General features: G+C 39.5%; 1 protein-coding gene across 1 annotated transcript; it reads right to left on the reverse strand.

Annotated features, from left to right (window-relative positions):
* Positions 1–6,082: 6,082 nt before the first annotated feature.
* On the reverse strand, positions 6,083–19,024 carry PMP (putative type 1 membrane protein). Its single transcript, XM_087671497.1, has 11 exons — positions 18,799–19,024; positions 18,594–18,677; positions 8,050–8,145; positions 7,899–7,977; positions 7,720–7,797; positions 7,570–7,643; positions 7,387–7,491; positions 7,172–7,285; positions 6,976–7,078; positions 6,680–6,870; positions 6,083–6,429 (listed from the first exon to the last, which is right to left on the reverse strand). Exons 1-11 carry the CDS (start codon positions 18,898–18,900, stop codon positions 6,361–6,363), a joined length of 1,095 nt encoding a protein of 364 aa, XP_087527623.1. The 5' UTR covers positions 18,901–19,024; the 3' UTR covers positions 6,083–6,360.
* Positions 19,025–22,143: the final 3,119 nt, after the last annotated feature.

Consider the following 22,143-nt stretch of genomic DNA (forward strand, 5'->3'; position numbering starts at 1 on the left):
TTTCTTACCATATTGGAAACTAAATGCCTTAATTCTGTCAAGAACAACTTTAAGGGCACAACCACATGGTCTACTCAAGTACAAAAACATAGTGATGATTCAAAGTGTGATCAAACACAACTTGCAAATAACACATGGTAAACAAATGGAAAAAGATTGTATGTGAATCATTCAACATAAGTATATAGAAACTTACACATCACATAAACTAGGGAATTGTATGAAAATACCCCTAAATTTTACAAACAATTCCAAAATACTAACAAAATACCCTTGCATCTTTTCTTTTGAACTACCTAGCCCTAGTTCTTTCTATCATATACCAACCTTTAACAAAAATCTCTGCAAATTAGGTCAAGACTACATTAGCTTCTATCTCCATAAACCATAAGTTGGCTTTTGTATGCATATTCTTGCAATCCATAATTCCCCTCATTAATTGAGCACGATTATCCTCCCAAACATTTGGCCAAGGTTAATGTTTTTGTGAAATTTTTGGGAGATATTCTAGCAAGTTTATTTAAGGGATATTTTGGAAATTTTGACTAAATGCATATTTTGGTACTTTTCCATGTATTATTGAGAGCATGCAAATACTTAGCTAAAAGAATTCTAGAGAAAATTAAATCACAACACACACAAGGATTAAATGCTACAATGATAATCTTGATGTCATATGCACATGTATTGTCCAAGATCCAAGAATCCCAACAATTGAACTATAGGGAAGGTGTTGTAAGGTTCAGCATTATCCATGTGTTTAAAACCATCCATGAAGAAGTTGCCCAAAGATCAAAGGCCACCCAAGAAGTTACGTACCAAAAAGGTCAATGCTAGAAGAACAAGCCCATACATCTCCAAATTAGGGAAGGTGTGAGACATTGGGGTAAAGAAACCTCGAACTAGCCATTTGCATGCACCATGGTCTTAATTAAGACAAGATAAAAGCTTCTCAAAGTGACCAACATCAACATGTTACACTACAATTCTCAATTGTAGCTTATATTCCACAATGTTATCATTATGGTACATTTGGCATCAAAAAAAATCATTAAACAAGGTGATATAATCACAAGGGTGTGCCAAAAAATGGTGTTTTAAGAAGGGAGAGTCATAGAAATTGAATGAAACTTAAGAATGAATTCATAACCATTTGCAACATATTGTGGGAGTGGTCTCATGCAAAGAGAAGGTTTGGGGCCGAAAAAAGGAAAATTTTTATCAATCCTATGTACCTCATTTTAACCCTTCCATTTATCACTTGGTTAATAGGCTATTTATTCTTTACACCATTCTTTGAATAGGAATTATTGGTATCTTTTCAAGATTAAGGGGGAAAAGTACCCAAGGGTGGATTGGTCTCCAACCCCTTTTTTCCAAATTCTAAGAGATGATCTCACCTCTACTAGTAGAGAAAATCATTAAGACTTGAATTAGTGGTGATACATCACATCCTTCTTAATTGCCTATGAGACACAAAGCAAAGTCCTCAACAAGTTCTCTGAGGCTCCTTCCATAAATCATACACAATGCATAGAGAGATCATGTTTAATTTTCTAAGGCTACAAAGTGGGGATATGAGTACACCATCCTCATATATTTTAAGAAACCACACTTAGGAATTGATTGGGAATCACTCTAGGGAGAAATGGAATATCTAAACTTTTCAAAAATTATGCTAGCCTTATATTCATATAGTAACCGTTGATGGTTAGGTATGGAAGAAGTTTTGACTAGACCTCACTAGTTGATAATTTTGTAAACAAATTATACATTAATAACCATTGCTTGATGGGTTCAATACTAGTAAATATTCTGCATCCTAGTTCAAGGGATATTTGAAAGCCCCTTACTCTTAGATGTTGTCATCTTTATAAAGTGATTTGTTTCAAAGTTCAAAAAGTCCTATTAATTTAGTCTTACTAGTCTTCCAAAACTATAAATGTATTGTAAATGGAGATCTCTCCCACCTAGCCAAAACACCCTAAGTTTGCAAGCTTGTTATTCACATCTTAGTGTAATGTTTCTTATTGGGCTTTTGAATTTTAGAAGCTTCTAAGAGGCTTCTTACTCTCCTCATATATAAATTTTCCAACGCTATCAATTTGCAACCATGTTTGGCTATTATTAAAACACATCATGAAAAATGACTAATCATTTAACTTTGGCTTTTACCCCAAAAAAAAATGCTCATACTATTTACAAACAAAATGTTATTGTGATTGAGTTCAAAACAAACCTATTGAAGTATATGTTGTTCAAGCTTGCAAACTTATAACAAACCCAACAAAGATTCAAAAATGTTCAAGATGTTCTCATGTATGTTAATTAAGCCATTTTTTTCACACTTACTTACAACTCTTTGTGTTGCAAAGAGGTATTGAATACTTCATATGGCACATAGCACATGTTGTGTTAAAATTTTGTTTTAAATTTTTGGTAACTTTCATATATCGTGCAATCTAGATTCAATAATCCTAAATTATAGGTAAGCTTTACCTAGATCACTTGTGTACTAACAAGAATATAAAAATACTCTAAAAAGGAGAGAGTAAGTATGGTTGTTTTAAAGTGGTTTAAATTTCTAAAAGAACTCTAAATAGCTACATACATCATATTTGCAAGTTGAAGGGGAAAGAGAGTAGATTAACTAATGAGAGCACTTTTGAGGGAGACTTGATGAACATTGGGAACACTAAACAATGCCTAATGAAAGGGAACTCAATCAATGCATTATCTTGAGTCTCATCATTGGGGGTTCACTATAGATAAACACGTCATGTCACTTGCATTAAAAACATATTAAAGGATATTTTACTCGTGAGTTTTAAGGAATAAAATGTGCCCAATTTATATTCCACTAGTGGCAATCTCTTTAAATGGCACCCCTTTACATGTATAAATCTTGTAAAATAATTAATTTTTAACCTTTTTTTAGAGAACATAAGATTTTTGAGTGACCATTTTTAAGACTAGTGGTATAAGCCTTTATTGACTCTAAGTTGGTCCTTTTAGGTATTTGTGAGAACAAAGATGATCAAATTTAGAGGCTTCCTTGGAATTTTCTCAATAATATTAACCAAGATTACTAGGATTATCTACCTTTACAAAGCATACTGTTCCATCATGTCTAATAAGGCCGTCTAAAACCTTGTATTTCACAAAAGTAATATTAAATATTGTTCTCGTAAAATGGGTAAAATGGTAATAGTAAGTCAATTCATCCAAGCAACAAGCTTATGAATGATGTTATTTTTCACCTAATCTTTAGATACTTGGTAACCATATTGTGAATGGATGTATCATTCTAATTTTAATAAAGCTAGAGCAACCATCAAAATTCAAAATAGTACATTATTAAAAGACAAATAGATAAGCCATCCCAACCTTATGTCAATCCAATAAGAAGTTACAATATAAAGTTATACTAACTAGTCAAGAATTGAAAAATTAACACTGAGATAGAAGTATAGAGACAATCCACAACATGACCAAAGAATAGTTGACAATGTGCTTGTCTATAATAACCCATGCATTTAGGATTAGTGTGTAAAGATGTCTAGTCCACACCCAAAATTAATATTAAGTTAGTACCTAGCTTACATTCCACTACCTGACCAAACAATAGCTAAATAATATTCTTATATATCTTATCATATTTTGAGGGTAAGATTTATGTGCAAGCTTTTAACAATATAAGAGTCATGAACAATTCTTGATTCTTTGGTCGTCCGATGAGTTATTTTGACCATTATTTTCATCAAATTAGCTAGGTTGATAAATTCATATCATCAACACAACATTATTACCATCAAAATAGCACTATCTAATGCAATGGTTGTAGAAAGGAGATTAATTCTAATCTTCTTGCAACATATTAGGATGGGGGAGGCAAGGCAAGATTATACACACCATATATTAGATGGATGAGATGGGGAGTAGCCTAGACGAGTAGTGCCCTCATAGACTTGATAGAAACACTAATGAGATGTACATTCGTAACAATCATGGTGGGGGGAGAGAGAGAGAGAGAGAGAGATCCATATTATGCATGTGTTTTTTGTGGTAATGCTACATTTGACAAGCATGTTGTTTGCACAATTTGAGTATGCTACTACCACATGGAATCTACAAGAACAACTAGCTTTGGATCCACAAAATCTATACATTATCTAGTATCCTTGTAGGTTCTACAAGCCTTGTTTAATATTATTGTATGACGTTATTATGATAGTAACAAACACAAATAATATGTCTATTCCATTCCAAGTCCACATTGCATAAAACAAACCCATGCCACAAAAGATATGGATGTACTAGAACAATAGGTTAATGTCAAAACTTTGCAAACCTCGATGGATTCATGAGATGGCATGAGTGAAGAGGTAAGGTGTAACTAGTTAATGCATTTTGTTTTTTCCTCTCCTATCACATACCATGTGCATTATGCAGAGTATAATGTACCTTGATGACATGTCATCTACACTTTGTTGTCCAACAATTCATAGGAATGCACGGAGAACCACATAGGAAATGGATGTGTTCTATTCAAGCATCTAAAACTCCTTGCTTCTCTTCCTCATCTTCGTCTCCTCTCTTCTTATCGATGTGTGCATGCAAATGGAAGGGGATGCATGTGAGAAGATTACGAGAGGTCAAAGTATTTGGGAGATTCAAGGGTATGCAAACCTCATTAACATTGTGGCACATGAGATGGGGAGACATGAGCCCCTATAAAAGGGATGTGCAAAACAAACTAGATAGATATCCTCAAACTGCCAAAAGGCCAACCATTTTAGTACATACCTATAACCTGAGTGATCATGCTCCTATGGGCAAGATAGTGTTGTTGGGGGGTGCGGGGCAAGAGTTTGGAAAACTCCAAACATTCAAGGTTTGGCTTCTTCTCCTACCTCATCCACATCCCAAAACTGCATATACAAGGCCGGATCCATGTCCTCCTAGCCTAATGCCTCAAGCTTCCTCATGAACATCGTCTACTAGTTCGACGAGAAGCCCTCACATCCAAAGTTACGGACCTGCTCATGCTTGGGGGGCTTATGAGGTCCTGGCCCCCACCGAGGAAAAGGGGGGGGGGGGGGGGGGGGGTGGTTCAAATCATTGTTTCGAAAAAAATAAAATTATAACCTTCTATAAATTCTCCGATTTTGTGTCATAAGGAAAAATTGTCTCCCAAAGTGAACGCTACGGCAAGGGCAAGCCAAAAATAGTGGAAAAGTAAAACAACTAACCAAAAGCTAGGGCATGAGCGGTTTCCTTGTGATTATAAGCTTTTCCTATGATTTAAAGCATAGCAATATATCTTGAAAGCATCACATTAGAAATATTCTTATTTTGTAGCATGTCTAAAGCACAATAACAAAACATTACATAGAAAATATCCTTACGTTCCTGACTTCCACAAGTTTTACATTGCTAGAAAAATCACAACAATGTTGGGTAAACAAAGTTGGGTGGTATAGTGAGGGATGAAGACCGGCAGAAGTGCACGTGCATGGGCACAAGTGAGGGCGTGGTGGACGTGGTCATGGGCACATGCGCACGTGTTTTCCACAAAAAATAAAGTGTAAGCATGCATGCATGTACACACCCGTATGTGTCTTAACTTTCTAACATTAATTAACAAAATCTCACTTTCTAACATATAAGTACCATATCAACGTTTACTACATTGGAAAATAAGCAGAGGATACAGGAAAACAGTGGCACGGCTATGGTGAAGGATAGCAAAAGGAAAGGAAACTGCATGCTAATATGTTTCAATAACCTACGCACTGTCAAGGGAAGTGACCTCAACAGGCAAAAATCATAAAATCATTATTATATGAGAATCAAACTTCTATCTGCTGGCACTGCTGCACTGAGGGAGACCCTACTATCATAACAAGGAAACCCGATAAAACATAAAGAGTTCCTTAAAACATCCTTTCAACGACAAGGAACAGGGAAAGCGTTTGATTACTCTCAATTTGGTCCCCCTTCCCTCTTCCACTCTCTTTATAACCTGAAACAGATAATGAGCGGCATGACCTCAACAATGAAAGAGTGAAAGATTAGGGAGTGTCAATACACCCTTCCTGGTTACTTATTATAGGATTCACCATAAGATTTTACAAATGCAAAAGAATTTCACTTGAGTCACCTCTCAGCACTGCCACTGTTCAATCTACAAGTTACATCTCTTGACGACGAATTTAACATTACTCCATGAGTGTGTGATCAAAACTTCAGAATCCCTCACCATTTGATTACCAAAGAGTGAGCATGCCTTACCATTTGGATACAAAGAGAAACGCTGAAATTGCTTTACAAAGTGCAAGATGTAGAATGAACTAATCCTCAATCCAGCTTGGCTCCAGAGTACAACAATGTGTCCCGTGTCAATGGCATGTTGAAGAGATACCAAATCTGAAAACAGCACACATTACAATGTATCATATGCCAGTGGCCTAAACTGTAGGTCATAAACATGCATCCAGGAACAACATGATAGAAATCTGTCTCGATTGCTATAAGCTACTTTGATTGTAAACCCTAGTAGCTAAACATGTCAAATACATGCAAGCTGGTGGATCATACTCCATGTGCTAGAAAGAACATGCCTAAGTGAGCATAGACTATAGAACAACTAATAATAGTTTCAAAACTATGAACTTACCGCAATGAGCAATGCCACAATAAATAGTATGCCAGTAATGTAGGCAATTATTGTTTCAGTCAACACTTCAGCAATGGCTGACGTTACAGTATCTGATGCTGTCTCCACCAACTGTAATCGTGATGGTCCAAATGAGGTTTTTACATCCAATATTTGCTCAGGTGCATTGACAACAATCCCAACAAATGCACCTGTAAAAGTAATCCAATACCTTATCAAGACCTTAGTCGATATGAACTTTTAAGCAGATCAAAAAAATGATTATGGGGAGGTGGAGTCATCAGAACTGAGCCAACCATTATGAACAGAATCAGCATAGCTAAACAATTTAGATACAACGTGGTTCAGCAATTTCGACGCCGATTCAAGAGTGATGCTACCTTCAGCTTGACCAACATTCTGTAAAGTGTAGCAGCAACATACATATTCAGTTCTCAAAACCAAAAATTACAAATGGAATCGTGACTAAAAAACCCAATTCAAACTAAGTACCTCTACAATGCTTATTGCACCCACAAACAACCCGCCAGTCTGTGTACTTGTAACAGCTTTCCTGATGCTTTGCAAGGCTGCCGCAAGTTCCAAAGCAAGCACCTGATCCACCCTCTGAGCAGCAATACGAAAAGATGAGTCCATGCTAATGCTTTGATAGCAGGTATCTGAAAGGATCTGCCCACCCTCTTTTCCCTCCCCTGAAAAGCACTTGCCTCTTTAAGGTCCATCGATATCTTGTCACCATTTGAAAGACCAAAAGTTAAGACCCTCCTTGTGAATTTATTGTCAACTAAGTAACTCCCACCTAGAAAATCTGCCTGGAACATACAAGATGTAACATAATCAAAATCATTCCTAAATACTAATGCACAGGTGGCAAATCTGTCATTACATACCAGGTCATGCAGCAGTTTTTCTGATTCCAGCTCCTCCTTGGAAGATGTATCAAGGGAGACTAGCCTCATGTCCTCTGCACAGACAACAAAAGGCTGAGCTGAGTTCTAAGTTAAGGTATAACTTTGGGTAATTTCATCTAAAAATCCCACCTGGCACAAAAAGCGTGGCTCTGGTACTATCAGCTGCTAAATTACGACACTTTGCTTCTGAGATTTTGAGCTTCATCACTTCAAAATGCACCAAAATTTAGATGAAAATTTTAAGTAACAAAGTTTAGGGCTCCAAAAGCATAAGTCTCACTAACACAGAAGGGTACGGTGTCATTTACCTGGTTCAGTATGTTGAACGGTCAGTATGAAAACCATATCAGGCCTATGGAAAGGATCTGGAACCAATAACTCATTTAACTGCAAACACTCCCAGCTGGTCAGAAAAGCTTACTTCTGATGAACATCCAAATGAAAGTGCATATAGCTAACCTTAGAAGAACACTCCTCATCTATGGAGGAAGATGGAGCCAAGCCAAGGAGCACCGAGACTGCAGCTGACAGATCATTATTTGAAAATGCACCTTCCTGAAATGTGAAAATGCTGTTCTTAGTATTGAATTGCCAACAAGAAGAAAGTCTATCAGCTGCTGACTGCTGATCTTACACACTTTTGAAGCATACTAAGATACTTGGGTGAGGGGTTGTCAAATAACAGAAGGTAGGTGCTTTCCATCAGATAAAACTTGGATAAGATTTGGATTAAAGGAGGGTATAACTTATACAGAACACATTTGCTAAATGAGCTGCAGGGAATTGGAATCCATACAAAACCTCCATGGTCAGAGTTAAAAAATATCCTGTACACCAGTTGTAGAGAAGCAGCAAAATTTTTTGAGTCCTCCGACTCTAATAGTTCCTTGCCAATCATCAAGTACTGGCTTCAACACCAATTGTAAGATAACAGAAAGATAAGAGAACCCCAAGGGCAGAAGTGTAACCGGCCTGTTCACTGGGAAGGGCGGTAGTGTACAACCAAAATAAATAAATGCTTTCACCCAATTTAAAAGTCGCCCACTTTACCTGAACTTAAAGCCACAGAATCAAGAAGACATACAAGAAGCTAGAATGCTCTTGTTGCAACACATACACCCTGTTGGCCCCTAAGTTAGGCGCCCCTTGCGGTATTTCTTTATTTTTAAAAAGAGAAAGTACAATGGGCTGTCTTTCACCTATTCTGGGTGAAATTTGACAGCATAACAGTACAATTACTGACCCAAATCAAGTTGACCAGGAGGGGAAACTCTGCCCAAGTCTGAATCTTCTGGTTGGAGTGCAAAATTGACCATTTCAACCTGCTGTATTTACTGGTTCAGACCTGTTCTGAAACCTGTTTACAACTCTTATTGTTCCCTGTACTATTCAGCCCACTGTAACTACTGGTTCAGACTTGTTCTGACACCTGTTCTCAGCTCATATTGTTCCTGCACTGTCCTGCATCATCTGGGCCAAGTGCCCCTTGATTCTGACATCAATTGGGCTCTGAAACAACCTCTGAACAGTCCAGAATCAGAACTGATTTAATGCTGTTTTAGACACTTGCTTGGTGAGGTTACCACCCTCACTTGTTCCTGCTTGTGGGCAGCAAACAATTGCTCCTATTCTTGGAGAAAAGAGGCTCTTGTCTCATGCAAAAACAGCATATTCCACACAGCTGTACCTGAATCAGAAGAAAGGCCCTTGATTCTGCAACATAACCATACTGTCAGGGAGAGAAAGAGAGAGAGTAGGAAGCAAGCTCAAGCCTCTGTGCATCGTAGACAAGGTAGACTAGCTCTCAAGAGCTCTCCATCTGCAGCAATCCATCTTCCTTTCACACAAAATGAGCCCCCCATGCATTGAAACTCGTTTTTGTGCTGCCCTCTCTCTCTCTTTTGGGAATTTATGACCAAATTGTGACACATGGCATACATGTAACAATTTTCCTGTTTAAACTTTTCGGTCTAAAATTCTCCATCCTCGGTTCAAAATTTGACCTCGGCACAGACCAGAGAATTAATCCTCGTACAAAAACGAAGATAATGACACGAACTGATTCTGGGGTCCAAAAATAGTAACTCTCTAAATTTTAGGAGTTGCTTCCATTGTATCCCCACTAGTCTTCTGACCATCTTTGCAGACTATGGCTACATCCAAATCTGTAATGTAGCTCAACTGAAAGTGAATTTCCACTGATGACCCCACATGGACTAATCTCTTGAAGATTTGTCCATCTTCACTTTGAACTAGTCTCTTCCAGGCTAGTTCTTCAACACACTTGTCCATATACACTTTCACAAGTCTCTTCCAGGCTTGTCAATCTACAGTGCCATCAGTCTCTTCCAAACTTATATTGGACCTTAACTGTCCAGTCTCGACTCACTAGACATTCCTGTCCATTTCACAAACTGGCCATGCAACTCAGGCGTTTAGATTTCAAGAGTGATCCTTTCAAAAAGAAAAACCAAATAAAATATGTAATAAAGAAATCAACAAAAAGGTAATAGTTGTCACAGTCTTGTGACATACCTCCTCAAACCTTATATTTACAGCAATTAAAGATGAGAGCAATCTTACACTCAAACACACATGATGCCAAAGTGTACTCATCACTCTTTCGTTGTACGCACAACCACCTCTTGTGGGACCTCTCCCCAAGTATGGTCCAAGCTCCAGCTCATATACAAGGCTCCATTGACCATGCGGCTGTTACTCTCTATGGATAGTTGTAGACTATCCAATTGGAATCCACTAATACAATTCTCATTTATCCTCTGAGTGATATATGTTGGTGATGAACAGGATGACAAACAGCAGCTCAGCTTGGGAGAGTGTGCACCACAGTAGAGAGAGTGTGTGGTCACAACTCAACACTTGATTGATTGCAAGTGAGGTATCAAGTACAAAATACAACCCTTAGACTTTAGAGTTGTGTAAACGACTTAAAGTGCATTCACACACAAATGTGTGTAATGTGCGGTAAGTGACCAAAATATGTAACATAAATACACATATGAAAAATAATGTGTGTTGGGAATAAAGGATCCTCGCGCCTTTTATATGTGCTCGAGTGTGAACACACCCTTAGCACACTTGTACTTTCATATATATATATATATATATATATATATATATATATATATATATATATATATATAAAACCTAAAGAGGTACACTCGTCATTGTACCCACAAGTCGTGCTCACTCTCCTCGCTACTCTACACTCTTTCTGCTGCTAGCAAGCACTGCGTGTCTCGATCCTCGCGCTCCCTCAGAGCTCTACAAACTAGTATCAAAGCCATCACATTCTACACGCTTCTCGAGACGTCAGGCGTGAACTGGGTGAGGAGGCAACTGCCAAGGCGATAGTTCCAAGTCGCGAGCAAGTAGGCGAGACAAGTCGAAGGCAAGCTCGTGTGCAGGAGAGACAATTGAAAGGTTCAGCAAGAAGGAACAGTGCTAACGGGACAGTTGCCGTCATGTGACAGTTGACTATCAAACGAAGGCAGACGGGCAAAAAAGTGTCTCGTCAAAGTCAAACGAGCTGACAATTGCACAGCGACCAGCAAGATACTAACGGCAAGACCACGGTGCACGATGGATGGGACGAGCTTCAGCGGGTCGTCACGTCACGAACCTAACGGGTCAACGGACCCAGGTCAAGTCACGTAGAATTATTTTTTCTTTTTAAAAAAATCAGCTTCTACTCCTCTTTATTGACGGGGTTCGCGCACATAATCACACAAAGTGCAGATTTGTGTAATCTTGGCCCAAAAACTTGAGGCTTTTCTCAGATTTGGGGATTGTGATGCAAAACAAGACCATTTGCCTCAGAAATTGCAGGAATTTGTGACATTTTGCCTCCGACATTTGGGGCTTTTCATGTACATGCAAAAATTGGATTGAAATTTACCCGATTTCTCAACATTGATGCACATTGGACCCCGTGCAATTCAGGGCTTTTGCTGTTTGGGAAAAATTTGCCCGCCATTTGGTCATTTTATATACATGCGGATTTAATTCTATGCAATTTGGACACCTAGCACTTGGAAAAATTTGGGGGATTTGCTGAAATTGCTCTATTTTGGCAAAATTGGCCTATTCTATGTATGTCAGAGATAGTGCAAATTGTATGGTGGATGCTTTGAGCACAAAAATTTTGGGGCTTTTGACCGTGTGTGTCAAATTTTGTGCCCGTGGGTACATGTACAACACAAATTGTAGCTAAAATCTGGGACTTCTCATGCAATGTGATGAATTTGCCATTGAAACAGCTGTAATCGGTTGTGGAGTGCTGTGGCACATGGTTTGGTGCTTTTGAAAATTTACTTATAGATCTGAAATTTCTGCTTCTACACGGTCATTTATTGCTGGTTGGTACGTGTTTGTACCTTGTGTTAGATATGCTCAATGCCCCACCCTCATAAGGTACCACCAATGATCCATGGTGCTCAATGTTGTAAGACCCCCATTATGAGGAGAAGCCAAATGTAAGCCCGGACATTGGTTGAGTCCTAACTTGTATATCAAATGAGGTCTATGTGACCGAATGGCAAAAAGGTGACCATTGTGGGTCTAATCTTTGGGTTGGACTGAGTAGTTAAGCTGGTAGCAACTCGAGGCACATTGCATCGAGTTGTGGGGTAAGGGAGTTAAAAGGGACCCCTATTTTGGGATCCGGGGCCGCGGAAGCGACCCCTGGCTGGGGGGTCCCAGGGGAGCTAGCAACCCCCCTGGCGAGGGTCCGGGGGAAGTGCCCTCAGCCCGATGGTAAAGGGAATATTCCATGGCCGACTAATAGAGGCTCATATGGTAGGTCGGTCATGCCAACCTAACCGCCTTCACGGGCTATAAAAGCTAAACCCCTTCACAGCCATCGATTATCTATCTTTCACCCAGTCAGAGTTATTCTAGCTAGCCTTAAGCTTTTCACCTATCTTTTGTCTAGATCGCCATCTAAGCTTCATTATGGAAGTGCATGCGTGAACAGAGCCATCTCTGTATCAGTTGTTTGGAGCTAAAGAAATTTTCTAATTCTCCTCTTATCTGTTGTGTACTCTCTATCTCTATCTCTTTCTCAGATTCTGTTCACTGCGCCGTGCGATTTGGGCCTATATTTGCTAAATTTTTTTGTCACGTTTGGGCCGAAAATCATGGCTAGCAGCAGTGATAGCAGTAATCTCATGCACATTAGGAAGCTTGAAGGAGCATATAATTTTGCAATCTCACAAAAACAAACAGGAAGATTGGGATGAGTTAAATGAGCTTGCATGCTCAACCATCGAGCTATCAATTTCTGATGCCTTCCTGTTTAACATTGAATGTTTGGATTCTCCATATGCTATTTGGAATCGACTGGAAGAACTGTATACAAAAGACTGCCGCAAGCAAAGTATATTGGCTGAAAAAGATTATGGATTTGCGTATGAAAGAGGATACAACAATGTCTACTCACTTAAGTGAGTTTAACTCCATTTTCAACAAGCTAGTTGCCTTGAAGTTCTTGATTGATGAAGAATTTAAGGCTACGTTCTTGCTTTGCACTCTGCTAAAGAGTTGGGATACATTCAAGATTGCTATGAGCAATTCTAATGCGATCCTTATATATGCTGATGTAAAGAGTGTGCTACTCATGGAATAAATGAATCGGCAGAACATGTTAGCAGAGTATTTGTCAGCTCATGTGTGAGTCTGAGCTTGATCTGGGTTGGGCATTTTTATTAGGTATTTTAGGTATTTTTCTGGTGTGGCATTTTATGCCATTGGGGCATTTTATGCACCAGTCGGCCAGCATTAAATGCTGTCCGACCAGCATTATTGCTCCCCACTTTTTCAGCCTATTTATACTCAGTGGCTCCTCCTCAGTCAGTCACTTCATCTTCACCATCTGCAGACTCTGTGGAGAGAGGAGCCAGTGCCAGTGCCCACGCAGCCAGTGACTCACTGTTGTATGCGACTGTCTCGTGTTCAGATATATGGATTCCATTTCCCGTGCATACATCTGAGTTCTCATCTGTATCGTGTTCTTTCTTTTCTCTTTTTGTCTTGTGTTTCAGCAGTTTATTTCAGCACATGTTTATGCTTCCACCGCTGCTCCACTTCTGACATGGTATCAGTTTTCAGGATTTGTGTTTCTGCTGTGTTTTATTGCTGATTTCAGGACTGTTTTGTACCCCTGCTGATTAGACGACTGCTGTCGCAGCCAGGCGACCTGTTTTGGGGCTGTTTTCAGCCTGCGTTTTTTGCAGTTTTGCCATCGCCTGCTGCCTACGCACCCTCTGCTGCCTGCGTTTTTCATCTGCAGCTGCTGGCGACAGTTTTCTACCTGTTTTTCTCCAATTTACAGCCTGCGTTTTGCTGATTTAACGTCTCTCGTGGCTGGGTGACCGTTAATTCAGGCCGTTTTTGCTGTTTTTGGCAGTTTTTGACTGATTTTTTAACTTTCTGCAGCAGATTTTGTCTTCTATTGATCAGATTTTGGGTTATATTGCATGTGAACTCTCATTTTCTGTAGTCTGTGCTTGTGTTTTGGCTGTGTTTCCTCTCTACATTCCATCTCTTCTCTACTTCTCTTCTTATCCTCTCCATATGGCTCCTCCGTGCACTTCCACTGATGATAAGTTACATATGACCTCGATGCTTCTTAAGCATGAGACATCCTTGAGTTTACAGGGGCGGCTTCCGGCACATTATGGAGGTAAGGCTTATGTAGCTTCAGAGAGGGGTGACGGGAAGAAGAAGTCGAAGGCCCAGTGTTACCCCTGTGGCAAGAAGGGACATTTGCGGAAGGACTGCAAGAAGTTAGCGGCTTCCAGGAAGAAGGAGCAGAAGACGAAGCGGGATACTGACTCTACCGATGAGTCCTCTCCTTCATCAGACTCCGACTCCGATCCTCCGACCAAGGTGAAATCCAAGGCGCGGAAGGGATCCTCTTCGGATCGCAGGAAGGGCTTGGTGGCCCCTTCCTCGGCTGCTTTCTAGTGGTGGTGATGAGGTCATCCCTCACGACTCTCTTGTGCCACAGAGGGAGTGTGAGCGGGTGTTCAGATGGGGCAGCCGCGCCTCATCTATATTTTTATACAGGTGCACAGGTTCCAGAGAGGGACGTCCCTGACGCATCGACTTCAGTCTGGCGGAATCAAATCCTGGAGCTGGGATTGACATCCAGGTTCATGCTGAGCTGGTTATCTGACAGAGAGCAGGAGGCTTTCGTCTGGAGCTCACATGAGGGGACACTTTGGCGGTCTGGCCAAAGGCAGGGAATCCATGGTCACCTATGTTCAGAGGCATTTTTGACAGGATGGTCTTGTATGCTACTGCGAGACATTGGTGATGGACACAGAGACATGCTATGATCTTCTCTATTTTCAGATGTTTGGTATGATCGACATCGACATCAGGTTCTCTCCGAGGCACCTTGGTGGTGGCTTGATCACCCACTGCTTGGGTATCCATGGTTCTACTTGGTGGTTCTATGTTGTATAGTTTCTGATCCCTTTTCATTGTACTATTGTATTGTATCAGATCACTCATGATCTGAGAGAGGGTATTAGCAGAGTATTTGTCAGCTCATGTGTGAGTCTGAGCTTGATCTGGGCTGGGCATTTTTATTAGGTATTTTAGGTATTTTTCTGGTGTGGCATTTTATGCCATTGGGGCATTTTATGCACCAGTCGGCCAGCATTAAATGCTGTCCGACCAGCATTATTGCTCCCCACTTTTTCAGCCTATTTATACTCAGTGGCTCCTCCTCAGTCAGTCACTTCATCTTCACCATCTGCAGACTCTGTGGAGAGAGGAGCCAGTGCCAGTGCCCACGCAGCCAGTGACTCACTGTTGTATGCGACTGTCTCGTGTTCAGATATATGGATTCCATTTCCCGTGCATACATCTGAGTTCTCATCTGTATCGTGTTCTTTCTTTTCTCTTTTTGTCTTGTGTTTCAGCAGTTTATTTCAGCACATGTTTATGCTTCCACCGCTGCTCCACTTCTGACAGAACAATGCATCCAGACTCAGTAAGTCTTCCAGTGCTTTGCATACTAGGAGCAGATTAGAGCAAAAAGGCAAATCTAATAGCAAGGGACGTAGTAAATCACGTGGTAAGGATGTTGAATGTCATCATTGTGGCAAGAAGGGTCACTTTAAACGTGACTACTGCAAATGGAAGAAAGAGAAAGGAAAGAGCAAGAAGACAAATGATAGCAAGAAAGAGAAGAAAGAGAGTCAGCCTAAGAAGAGCAATGTCAAAATTGAAGAGGTGAATGTAGTCACTCATGACAGTGACAGTGGGAATGACATACTCTTGGTCTCTTCACACTTTAGTGCACATGCTTTACTTGCAGATACAGATAATGACATACATACTTTGATTCTCGATTCAAGTGATGACATGCATACTTGGATTCTCGATTCAGATACTTCCTTTCATGTCACCCCTCATCGTGAGTGGTTCTCTAACTGTTCAGGGGATCACATGGTGTTGTTCATCTTAGGGACTAACTATACATGTGACATTGCAGATATTGGCAGTGTGCAATTGCAGTTTCAGCATGGTTCTGTCTTCACGCTTAGCATGTACGGCACGTACCTCAACTCAAGAAGAGCTTAATTAGCACACGGCAGCTAAATGACGATGGATTTCATACCACCTTTGGTGATGAAAAATGGAAGATCTGTAAGGGGTCCTGAGTGATTGCCAGAGGTTGTAAAAGTGATACCTTTTATCCTTTCCATATATCTAGTGTAAGTGATCGTGTTGTTACCGTGACCGAGTAGCCAAGTGTTTCTTTGTGGCATGGCTGGTTGGGACACATGAGTCAAACTGAAATGAAAGTGCTTTCTCGTTTGGGTTACTTGCCTTATCTTCGTTATGCTGATTTTGAGCATTGTGATCATTGTATTTATGGTAAACATCCACAGACGTCTCACAAGAAGTCTCTTTTACTTAAATCTTCTCCTCTAGAGTTAGTATATTTCGATATATGTCAAATGATAGGGTTATCTTTAGGAGGAAAGAAATATTTTGTCACCTTTGTCGATGATTCTACACACAAGGTATGGGTTTACTCTATTCGTAGCAAGGATGAAGCGCCTAACAAGTTTAATAAATTCTTGGCATTCGTTGAAAATCAGACTGATAAGATACTTAAGTGTCTTCACTCTGACAATGATGGGAAATATGTGTCCAAGGCCTTTCAGGCATTTTGTGACAGCAAAGGGATAAAGAGAGAGCTCACTGCCTCTCATAATTCACCCCAAAAAGGAGTTCCAGAGCGTATAAATCGGACCATACAGGATAAGGTCCGTACGATGCTGTCTCATACAACATTACCCCATGGTTTTTGGACAGGTGTTGTTATGACAGCAATACACTTGATTAATCGGTCACCAAACAGGTCTTTGAAGGGGGGAGGGGAAGGGAGTTCCCCAAGGAGCGTGGTCAAGAAAGCCACCTTCGTATACAAACTTGAAAGTGTTTGGTTGCAAAGCGTTTGTGCATATTTATAAAAAAAAAGCAACAAACTTAAGCTAAAGTTCTGTAAATGCGTTTTCCTAGGATATGGTAACGAGGGTGAAATGGAGTATAGATTATAGAATCCCGAGAAAAGGAAAGTAGTATGTAGCAATGATATTATCTTCCGGGAAGATCGCATGTATAAATAGCTCGAAAAGACTAAGGAGGTCGGTAGGGTTGTATTCCGAGAAGAAATATCAAAATGTACCCGCTGTACAGCAACAAATACCTACTGTAAATGAAACTACAAATGTAAAAAATAATGTTAAAAATTATCAGCTAGCTATTGCTCATAATGATGAGCCACTAGATGTGCAGAAACAGCAAGACAACAAGCTATTAATGCTAATTTGCAAACTGAAATGCTAGAACAGCAAGCTAAAAATGCTCAATAGTCAGTAAACAATGATCATTGGGTTAGGAGATTGTCTAGGGCTATTAGACAACTTGATAGATTCATTTCTAGTGCAAACAATGTGGCTGATTATGTCATGTTGACAGACTGTAGTGAACCATCTTGCTTCAAGGAAGCGATGGATAAATAGGACAGCAAGAAATGATATAAAGCCATGTTCCCAGAGATAAAATCTTTTGAGAAAAATGACACTTGAGACTTGGTGCAATTGCCTAAAGGACAAAAAACACTTCCATGCAAATGGATTTACAAGATGAAGGTCACTTCCGGTTCCTCACCAAAGTACAAAGCAAGATTGGTTGCGAAAGGGTACAAGTAAAAACATGGAGTTGACATTGATGAGATCATCTCTCTTGTAGTCAAGATGACTACATTGAGAACTATTTTGGGCTTGATTGCAGCTGAAGATATGAAGCTCATACAGATGAATGTAAAGACTGCATTCTTATATGGTGATCTGCATGAAGACATATATATACAGCAACCTGAAGGGTTTGAGGCAAAAGGGAAAGAAAAGATGGTATGCAAACACAAATGGAGTTTGTATGGGCTGAAACAAGCACCAAGAGAATGGTATCATAAGTTTGATACATTTATGCAATCTCAAGTTTTTCATAGAAGTCAAGTGGATCAATGCTTGTACCCCAAAAAGGCAGTAGGATGGCAACCTGATTATCTTAGTTCTATACGCTGATGACATACTGATTGCTGATAAGCCTACGATGAGAGGTGATGTTCTCTCTCATAATATGGAAAAAGAAAATATTTCTCTCTGTAATAACTTTTTGATCTTAATAGTCAATGTCTCTGCAGAAACTTAAAAATGTGCCACTACAAAACACCTGCAGTTTATCTACTGAATGCATTTGGCATAAGTCATACCACAGGTGCATCTGTACTGGCACGTTTCTACTCCAATGTAGATGTGCAGAGACATCCGTGTGATGATCCAGCCACGTCTGTGTGATCTATACGAATAATTCTCCTAATACAAGTCCCACATATTTATACTGGCGTTTGAAAATCGTGAATTTGTTGGATTTTCACGGGTTGAAGCTAGGCATACCGTCAGGAGACTGCCGGATGAGGCGGTCCGGATAAAGGTCCCAGGTTTACCTTCCCAAAACAACAAAGAGCGGGCCTCCTCTGCCTGCACAAAGGCCAGATGCGAATTAGGAAAACAGATCCGGCAAGAATGCCTTGGAGAGGGAGGGAGAACCGTAAGGGGAAAACTGGGAAAAGCAATCGGATGGAAGGAAGAAGGAACTGACCTTAACAAGATTGCTGTTATGGAAGAAGAGTAGGGTGACGCAGGCATTGAAAAGCATCAGCTTTGCGGCCTGATAGGTCATGTCTGCTTGGACCTTCTGCATCGATCGATGTCGACGAGCAGGGGCTCTATTCGAAAAAAAAAAGCACAGGTGTGACAAAATCGTCGATGGCGTGGGTGTTTTTCTAATCAAAACACACTTGACAGGAAATACAGGGTGAGGTTCTAATCCTAAATTCTAATGAAACCTCCTAAAATGGATTTCACTTGGTTTAGAGATCCACTAACAAAGAAGCCTTCCATCATGATAGTCGGCACCTTCTAACAAAACATTGTAAGTGTCACTAGGGCATGTCTTAGGCGTTGATCGACTTCGATGAGCAAGGCCTCTCTAGTCGAAAAGAAGCACATGTGTGGCAAAATCATCAACAATGTGATTTTTTCTAATCAAAACACACAGACAATAAATTTAGAGTGAGGTTCTAAATCCTAAATTCTAATGAAATCTCCTAAAGAAGAATTTCAATCAAGTTAGAGATCCACTAACAAAGAAGCCTTCCATTATGATAATCAGCACCCTCTAACAAAAAAACATTTGAACACCAAATCTAGGTGAATGGGGAATTCATGGTGTGGCGATGGTAGTTCAAAGAATGCAATAATCTATGACCAAAGGTAGCATCTTGTGGATCTATTGAGGTCAATGGAAAATGTTATCAAGTCATGTCTCATGTACTATTGTTAATGAAATCACTTGTTGGTATGCAAACTATTCATAGAACATCCTTGTTGTGGTTAGTCTCATTTTATTAGTTTGAAGCATCTCAACATTCGTATCACCCGTGAGAACATACCTTTCTTTTATCTTTTGTCATTTATTGATTGTTTGAGTAGGCTCATAATGCTTAACAGTTTGCCTTGTATTGGTTTATACATGTTAGCTTTAATGTAACTTATGCCATGTGTGTTTATGTTTGCATGAAAGCATTTTGAAGTCCTTTGTGATCACTTCATTCAAATGTCATATGTGCACTTGTTTGTGTGGTGTGAACTTTTGAATGGCATATGTGATGCAATTTATTGCTCATGGCATATGGTTTTCATGCATGCATATTATATCAATGTGTTGCACCCATACTCTTATGTCTTTTGTGTGGCACCATTTGTGTTGAAGGATATATTAATCTGTGTGCTCATGAATTGTGAGTAGACTTGGAAAAGCTTTCACTTTGTCTTTATCCTCTAGGAACTGATCTTGTGGAGCAAGTCTATCAAGAAGAGGGTTGAAAGGTGAGAGAAGAGAGTGCACAAGAGAGAGAAAAGAAAAGACCCAAAGACTAGAAGGATAGAAGAGAGGTGAGAGAAGCTATGAAGCTATGAAAAAGAAGGTAAGATTAAAAAGACTATAATTGTATTAATGAAGTGATGAAAATTTACAAGTTCAAGCACCTTATATACCTATGTCATTGTGACAAGGTATTATTAATAAACCATTTAAAAATAATATATCTTCTCAACTTCTTACAATCCATCCCTTCCCGAAGGTGTTTGTCCACAAAAACAAAATGGCAATGGTTGAAAAGGATGGACTTGCTCTGTTTATGGCCGTACAAATAATGCAAATTAATGGTTTAGAAAAATCAAATCTTTGACTAATGAAGACACAAATAGAAGTATATGTCATGTACACCATCTGAATGTCTTCAAAAGAGAATTTGAGCCTTTAAAACTTCAAGAAAAGATTCATGCAGTCAGTAGACAGCTTGTTGAATAAAATAGGCCTAGTTGGATAAAAAATGTTATAACTCCTCATAGAGTAGTTCAAATGGGGCATGCCATATATTGAAACTTAGCTTTTTGTTGGCCTATGTAGATAGCACTTTGCTAAAAGTTGGGTAAAACAAAAAGTATTCTAAAATAAACTACTATCTAGGTCTTGTCTACACCACATATAGACCATCTGGAGCTCTACTTCAGCCACCACTAATGCATCCCACAAATATAAAAACTCTTCCAAAATAGAATCAAGCCTCCAAAAAGCTTTCTCGAATGACAAACCTCTCCGCTTAATCAAGTACTCAACGATAGATCTTGAGCAAAGCTTTTTCTCACATTTTCTTACAATCTCCTCAGGGATATACTATATAAGACCTCCTTTGTTGATGGGGCAACTCATCTATTGTACCTGCCTAGGTGCCATTAAATGGTTTGCATTGACTAACATGAAATATATTATGAACTTAGTGGAAGAGGATAGTTCCAGTCTACATACCAAGTCTCCCATGCACTTCAATGTCATGTATAGTCCATAAAACCTATAAGCAAGTTTGTTGATGGAACCATCTTTCAAGGTAGAGAAACAAGACTTGGGTACTTTCAGCAAAACCAACTCTCTTTCTTAAAACTCCATAGGGCGCCTCTTCTCATTAGTATACATCTTCATCTTCTCTTGGGCTTTCCTAAGATTTACTTTGCACTATTGAAGAAGGGTCTACATCCTCACTAATTTCTCTTTCCATGAGGGTTTATCTTCTCACTAAAAAGATTTGTGGGAAGGGGCACTTTATAGCCATACAAAGCCTCAAAGGGAGAAACTCCAATATAGAGTTGTTATGAGCAAACTCAACCAAGTGTAGCTAGGAGTCCCATGCATTTTGCACATTAGTGATATAGTGAACTACGTCTTCATGGGAATAAAATGGTTGCTTTGGTGAGTCTATCCACCACCACATAGATACTATTCCACCCCTTTTTAGTCGTAAGCAAGTCAATAATAGAATCCATGGTTATATGCATCCACTTTCCTTTAGGAATGGCCAATGGCTTCAACAAACCACCTGGCTTATGGGTGTTATCCTTATTTTGTTGGCATGGAATGCACTTCATGACATAATTATTCACATCTCTCCACAATCTCTTCCAGTGTAAAAGCTTTTACTGATTTTATCATAGGTCACTTAAACACACCAAAATATCCAACTATAGGTGAAGAATGTAACTCCTCTATAATTTTTAGCTTGAATTGAGAGGTAGAGGGAATAACTATCCTGGCATTGAGCCAAATGAGGCCATTTTTAAGCTTAAAAATGTGAGTTTTCCTCCATTAATCCTTGTTGTAATTTTCGAAATGTATGGCTAAGTTTTTTATCCAAAAGATAAGCTTCCTATAGCTTTTCAACCTAGTCATTATGTAGCTCAAAACTTTACATGCCCACATCTTAGAAAGAGAATTAACCACTATATTATCCTTGCCCTGAGTGTGTGATGTCAAAATCATAATTTTGTAGGGTAGCTACCCATATGTGCTACTTAAGAGTGAGATTTGACTAGGTAAGGAAGTACTTGA

This window comes from Lygodium microphyllum, chromosome 29, assembly GCF_053477565.2.
Source record: "Lygodium microphyllum isolate KBCC chromosome 29, Lygodium_microphyllum_v1.1.10, whole genome shotgun sequence".
Taxonomy (NCBI): domain Eukaryota; kingdom Viridiplantae; phylum Streptophyta; class Polypodiopsida; order Schizaeales; family Lygodiaceae; genus Lygodium; species Lygodium microphyllum.